Below are 7,500 nucleotides of genomic sequence, written 5' to 3' on the forward strand. Positions count from 1 at the left end.
GTATACAGTATCCACTGTATTTCTCTCTATCTCTCTGGGGGCTTGGCCTAAGGTTCTCTTCGTTATATAATTACATCTTAATATCATACAGTGGACGTCTAAGCCTATAGACCTATGCATGCAATGTGCTGATGCATTTAGTGCTTTGCATAAGCTCTTTGTTGCGATTTTTGTGGGACTGTAAAAAAAAACTTGCCTGGAACGTAAACTAACGTTATTAACTGGTTCCCGTGATTTTAAAATAACGGTTCTGTTTCGGGAACATTTTCTGATGCTGTTCCAACAAAAAATGTTTACGGGTTTCTGTTCTGTTCACTGAATTGGTTCCAACACCTGACAGAAGTTCTGAGTATCTGCAATACTCTATTCCATTGGCCTCTTCCTCTCTGGCAGTATGCACACAACAACATTACCTTCCTCTATGGCGGTATGGACACATTACCTTCCTCTCTGGCAGTATGCACACAACATTACCTTCCTCTCTGGCAGTATGCACACAACAACATTACCTTCCTCTCTGGCAGTATGCACACAACAACATTACCTTCCTCTCTGGCAGTATGCACACAACAACATTACCTTCCTCTCTGGCAGTACGCACAGAACATTACCTTCCTCTCTGGCAGTATGCACACAACAACATTACCTTCCTCTCTGGCAGTATGCACACAACAACATTACCTTCCTCTCTGGCAGTATGCACACAACAACATTACCTTCCTCTCTGGCAGTATGCACACAACAACATTACCTTCCTCTCTGGCAGTATGCACACAAGAACATTACCTTCCTCTCTGGCAGTATGCACACAACAACATTACCTTCCTCTCTGGCAGTATGCACACAACAACATCACCATCCTCTCTGGCAGTATGCACAGAACATTACCTTCCTCTCTGGCAGTATGCACACAACAACATTACCTTCCTCTCTGGCAGTATGCACACAATAACATTACCTTCCTCTCTGGCAGTATGCACACAACAACATTACCTTCCTCTCTGGCAGTATGCACACAACAACATTACCTTCCTCTCTGGCAGTATGCACACAACAACATTACCTTCCTCTCTGGCAGTATGCACACAACAACATTACCTTCCTCTCTGGCATTATGCACACAACATTACCTTCCTCTCTGGCAGTATGCACACAACAACATCACCATCCTCTCTGGCAGTATGCACAGAACATTACCTTCCTCTCTGGCAGTATGCACAAAACAACATTACCTTCCTCTCTGGCAGTATGCACACAACATTACCTTCCTCTCTGGCAGTATGTACACAACAACATTACCTTCATCTATGGCAGTATGCACACAACAACATTACCTTCCTCTCTGGCAGTATGCACACGACATTACCTTCCTCTCTGGCAGTATGCACACAACAACATTACCTTCCTCTCTGGCAGTATGCACACGACAACATTACCTTCCTCTCTGGCAGTATGCACACAACAACAATACCTTCCTCTCTGGCAGTATGCACACAACAACATTACCTTCCTCTCTGGCAGTATGCACACAACAACATTACCTTCCTCTATGGCAGTATGCACACAACAACATTACCTTCCTCTCTGGCAGTATGCACACAACAACATTACCTTCCTCTCTGGCAGTATGCACACAACAACATTACCTTCCTCTCTGGCAGTATGCACACAACAACAGGGTCCGTAGCAATATACAGGGTCAGTAGCTATATACAGGGTCAGTTCCAGGGTCAGTAGCTATATACAGGGTCAGTAGCTATATACAGGGTCAGTAGCTATATACAGGGTCAGTAGCTATATACACGGTCAGTAGCTATATACACGGTCAGTAGTTATATACAGGGTCAGTTCCAGGGTCAGTAGCTATATACAGGATCAGTAGCTATATACAGGGTCAGTACCTATATACAGGGTCAGTAGCTATATACAGGGTCAGTAGCTATATCCAGGGTCAGTAGCTATATACAGGGTCAGTAGCTATATACAGGGTCAGTAGCTATATACAGGGTCAGTAGCTATATACAGGGTCAGTGGTTATATACAGGGTCAGTAGCTATATACAGGGTCAGTAGCTATATACAGGGTCAGTACCTATATACAGGGTCAGTAGCTATATACAGGGTCAGTAGCTATATCCAGGGTCAGTAGCTATATACAGGGTCAGTAGCTATATACAGGGTCAGTAGCTATATACAGGGTCAGTAGCTATATACAGGGTCAGTGGTTATATACAGGGTCAGTAGCTATATACAGGGTCAGTAGCTATATACAGGGTCAGTTCCAGGGTCAGTAGCTATATACAGGGTCAGTAGCTATATACAGGGACAGTTCCAGGGTCAGTAGCTATATACAGGGTCAGTTCCAGGGTCAGTAGCTATATACAGGGTCAGTAGCTATATACAGGGTCAGTAGCTATATACAGGGTCAGTAGCTATATACAGGGTCAGTAGCTATATACAGGGTCAGTAGCTATATACAGGGTCAGTAGCTATATACAGGGTCAGTAGCTATATACAGGGTCAGTAGCTATATACAGGGTCAGTTCCAGGGTCAGTAGCTATATACAGGGTCAGTAGCTATATACAGGGTCAGTAGCTATATACAGGGTCAGTAGCTATATACAGGGTCAGTAGCTATATACAGGGTCAGTAGCTATATACAGGGTCAGTAGTTATATACAGGGTCAGTAGCTATATACAGGGTCAGTAGCTATATACAGGGTCAGTAGCTATATACAGGGACAGTTCCAGGGTCAGTAGCTATATACAGGGTCAGTAGCTATATACAGGGACAGTTCCAGGGTCAGTAGCTATATACAGGGTCAGTATCTATATACAGGGTCAGTAGCTATATACAGGGTCAGTAGCTATATACAGGGTCAGTTCCAGGGTCAGTAGCTATATACAGGGTCAGTAGCTATATACAGGGTCAGTAGCTATATACAGGGTCAGTAGCTATATACAGGGTCAGTAGCTATATACAGGGTCAGTAGCTATATACAGGGTCAGTTCCAGGGTCAGTAGCTATATACAGGGTCAGTAGCTATATACAGGGTCAGTAGCTATATACAGGGCTCAGTAGCTATATACAGGGTCAGTATCTATATACAGGGATCAGTAGCTATATACAGGGTCAGTAGCTATATACAGGGTCAGTTCCAGGATCAGTAGCTATATACAGGGTCAGTTCCAGGGTCAGTAGCTATATACAGGGTCAGTAGCTATATACAGGGTCAGTTCCAGGGTCAGTAGCTATATACAGGGTCAGTAGCTATATACAGGGTCAGTTCCAGGGTCAGTAGCTATATACAGGGTCAGTAGCTATATACAGGGCGTCCAGGTCGTAGCTATATACAGGGTCAGTAGCTATATACAGGGTCAGTTCCAGGGTCAGTAGCTATATACAGGGTCAGTTCCAGGATCAGTAGCTATATACAGGGTCAGTTCCAGGGTCAGTAGCTATATACAGGGTCAGTTCCAGGATCAGTAGCTATATACAGGGTCAGTAGCTATATACAGGGTCAGTAGCTATATACAGGGTCAGTAGCTATATACAGGGTCAGTAGCTATATACAGGGTCAGTAGCTATATACAGGGTCAGTAGCTATATACAGGGTCAGTTCCAGGATCAGTAGCTATATACAGGGTCAGTAGCTATATACAGGGATCAGTAGCTATATACAGGGTCAGTAGCTATATACAGGGTCAGTTCCAGGATCAGTAGCTATATACAGGGTCAGTAGCTATATACAGGGTCAGTAGCTATATACAGGGTCAGTTCCAGGTCAGTAGCTATATACAGGGTCAGTAGCTATATACAGGGTCAGTAGCTATATACAGGGTCAGTTCCAGGTCAGTAGCTATATACAGGGTCAGTAGCTATATACAGGGTCAGTAGCTATATACAGGATCAGTAGCTATATACAGGGTCAGTTCCAGGATCAGTAGCTATATACAGGATCAGTAGCTATATACAGGGTCAGTTCCAGGGTCAGTAGCTATATACAGGGTCAGTAGCTATATACAGGGTTAGTTCCAGGATCAGTAGCTATATACAGGGTCAGTTCCAGGATCAGTAGCTATATACAGGGTCAGTTCCAGGGTCAGTAGCTATATACAGGGTCAGTAGCTATATACAGGGTCAGTTCCAGGGTCAGTAGCTATATACAGGGTCAGTTCCAGGATCAGTAGCTATATACAGGGTCAGTTCCAGGATCAGTAGCTATATACAGGGTCAGTTCCAGGATCAGTAGCTATATACAGGGTCAGTTCCAGGATCAGTAGCTATATACAGGGTCAGTAGCTATATACATGGACAGTAGCTATATACAGGGTCAGTAGCTATATACAGGGTCAGTAGCTATATACAGGGACAGTAGCTATATACAGGGACAGTAGCTATATACAGGGTCAGTTCCCGGATCAGTAGCTATATACAGGGTCAGTAGCTATATACAGGATCAGTAGCTATATACAGGGCCAGTAGCTATATACAGGGTCAGTTCCAGGATCAGTAGCTATATACAGGGACAGTAGCTATATACAGGGTCAGTAGCTATATACAGGGCGCCGGCAGTAGCTATATACAGGGTCAGTTCCAGGATCAGTAGCTATATACAGGGACAGTAGCTATATACAGGGTCAGTTCCAGGATCAGTGGCTATATACAGGGATCAGTAGCTATATACAGGGACAGTTCCAGGGTCAGTAGCTATATACAGGGTCAGTAGCTATATACAGGGTCAGTTCCAGGATCAGTAGCTATATACAGGGTCAGTAGCTATATACAGGGTCAGTTCCAGGGTCAGTAGCTATATACAGGGTCAGTTCCAGGATCAGTAGCTATATACAGGGTCAGTAGCTATATAGAGGGACAGTAGCTATATACAGGGTCAGTAGCTATATACAGGGTCAGTTCCAGGATCAGTAGCTATATACAGGGTCAGTAGCTATATACAGGGTCAGTAGCTATATACAGGGTCAGTAGCTACATACAGGGTCAGTAGCTATATACAGGGTCAGTAGCTATATACAGTGTCAGTAGCTATATACAGGGTCAGTAGCTATATACAGGGTCAGTTCCCGGATCAGTAGCTATATACAGGGTCAGTAGCTATATACAGGATCAGTAGCTATATACAGGGTCAGTAGCTACATACAGGGTCAGTAGCTATATACAGGGTCAGTAGCTATATACAGTGTCAGTAGCTATATACAGGGTCAGTAGCTATATACAGGGTCAGTTCCCGGATCAGTAGCTATATACAGGGTCAGTAGCTATATACAGGATCAGTAGCTATATACAGGGCCAGTAGCTATATACAGGGTCAGTTCCAGGATCAGTAGCTATATACAGGGACAGTAGCTATATACAGGGTCAGTAGCTATATACAGGGCCAGTAGCTATATACAGGGTCAGTTCCAGGATCAGTAGCTATATACAGGGTCAGTAGTTATATACAGGGACAGTAGCTATATACAGGGTCAGTTCCAGGATCAGTGGCTATATACAGGGACAGTAGCTATATACAGGGACAGTTCCAGGGTCAGTAGCTATATACAGGGTCAGTAGCTATATACAGGGACAGTAGCTATATACAGGGTCAGTAGCTATATACAGGGTCAGTAGCTATATACAGGGCCAGTAGCTATATACAGGGTCAGTAGCTATATACAGGGTCAGTAGCTATATACAGGGTCAGTAGCTATATACAGGGTCAGTTCCAGGATCAGTAGCTATATACAGGGTCAGTAGCTATATACAGGGTCAGTAGCTATATACAGGGTCAGTTCCAGGGTCAGTAGCTATATACAGGGTCAGTAGCTATATACAGGGTCAGTAGCTATATACAGGGACAGTAGCTATATACAGGGTCAGTTCCAGGATCAGTAGCTAGATACAGGGTCAGTAGAACCTGCTTCATAAGTTCTCCTAACCTGCTATGAAAAAGGCACTTCTTTATTGAAGTGGCATGAAAAATAGTTTTTTTTTTTATATATGTATCTGGGTAGAGACAGAACATCAAAAGAACCTGGAGAATGTATGAAGTGCCGTTCATGACATAGTTTAGCGATGTAAACTTTACCTCCATGTGGCGAGCTGGGGCTGACTCTCTCAGGAGACAATCGGTTCCGTTCCAGACCGGGGGACCAGCGCTGTGGCGCGGCCAGGGACACCGCTCTGACCTGCTGACCACCAAAAGATGACAAAGAGGATGAAGACGGAGAAGAAGCCGAGAAAGGCTGTAGCTGTAGAGCGGTCGCCAGGATCGGGTAGTCTAACGGACAGGGTAGCGGCTGGGTCGGGGAGTAGCAAGGGGAGCCGTCTGCGGTGGAAACAGGGGGGATACCCAGACTAAAACTACTAGTTCCGTAGGTGTGAATATTGACATAAGGTGCTGGTGAGATCACTGGGAAAGTTAAATGTTGTGGAGGTGACCCTGCTACAAGAGCAACGGGGGATATTGTTTGAGCGGCTCGGGATGTGGCGGAGTTGGACCACGATGCAGAAACAGAGTGACCGGACACGGTGGTGTTGGCGAGGGGGCTGTCTCTAGCGGATGGGGAGCAGGGTGTCCCTGTCCCGGCATGTCCATGTCCCACCGCGCCGGAGGCATAGCCGATGGAAGGAGACAGAGAAGACAGAGGGGTGGTGGCTGGAGAGGAGACCAGAACAACTGTTGACGATGAGTTATTAACAACAGAATAAGTGGGGCTGCGACTCAATGACGTCGACGTGCGCGTTTCAGGCGTTTCGCTGGCGCTGCATCCGCTAGTGTAGAATTTACCGTTCCCGGTGTTGTTGGTGGGCGAGGGGCTGCTGCCTCCACTAACGGTACCGTGCACAGACCTGGTCAGCATGGAGGACTGCATCTGCGCTTTCAGCTGGAACGGAACCGTCGCTTTCATGGGCAGGACGCGACTGAACACACTCATTACCGAACTGCCTCCCGAACCGCCACCGGTTTCGCTGCTTGGCATAGACAAACAGCTCGATGTCGGAGACCCGTTTCTTCTCACTCTTTGAGACATTATTTGTTCTCAATAGCAACAAAAATAAAATAAAAAAAAAACAATAACGTAAAAACCTGCAATTACAACGATCTCAGCATGTGAATAAGTGTAAAACCTAGTCTATATTTCAATATATATTCTTATCGAGATAGCCTATCCCGTTAGGTTATTCCCTAACGGTTATTCCACCGGTCGCTCCACATCCGTGACCGGAGCAAGCTGAAACGATTTCACAGCCGCGCAGCCACCGTCTCCTCCTAACCACGTACTCCCTGCCTCTCATTGGCTAACACTATCCCTCTGATAAACTTCTTATTGGCTCGTCAATTAAAAGCCCGCCTCAGAATTGATCACACGTAAAATACATGTTTTTTTTTTCAAGCAACTTTCCCATATTGCATTATAAAGTGGTAATAACCTATTGGTGAACAATCAATTACATTAAGAATGATAAACAAACTATATTTAACAATGTAACAATTATGTA

The 7,500-nt window shown here is 45.0% G+C and overlaps 1 protein-coding gene across 1 annotated transcript in view; it reads right to left on the reverse strand.

Moving 5' to 3' along the window:
• Window positions 1-7,251, reverse strand: part of fam117bb (family with sequence similarity 117 member Bb) — a 66,839-nt gene extending 59,588 nt beyond the window's left edge. The window contains exon 1 of the mRNA XM_045707801.2: window positions 6,086-7,251. Within this exon, the coding sequence (XP_045563757.2) occupies window positions 6,086-7,031 (946 nt within the window). The 5' untranslated portion in view covers window positions 7,032-7,251. The remainder of the gene's footprint in view (window positions 1-6,085) is intronic.
• Between the last annotated feature and the right edge of the window lie 249 nt (window positions 7,252-7,500).

The sequence above is a fragment of the Salmo salar genome, chromosome 21 (genome assembly GCF_965601325.2).
Source record: "Salmo salar chromosome 21, fSalSal1, whole genome shotgun sequence".
Taxonomy (NCBI): Eukaryota; Metazoa; Chordata; class Actinopteri; order Salmoniformes; family Salmonidae; genus Salmo; species Salmo salar.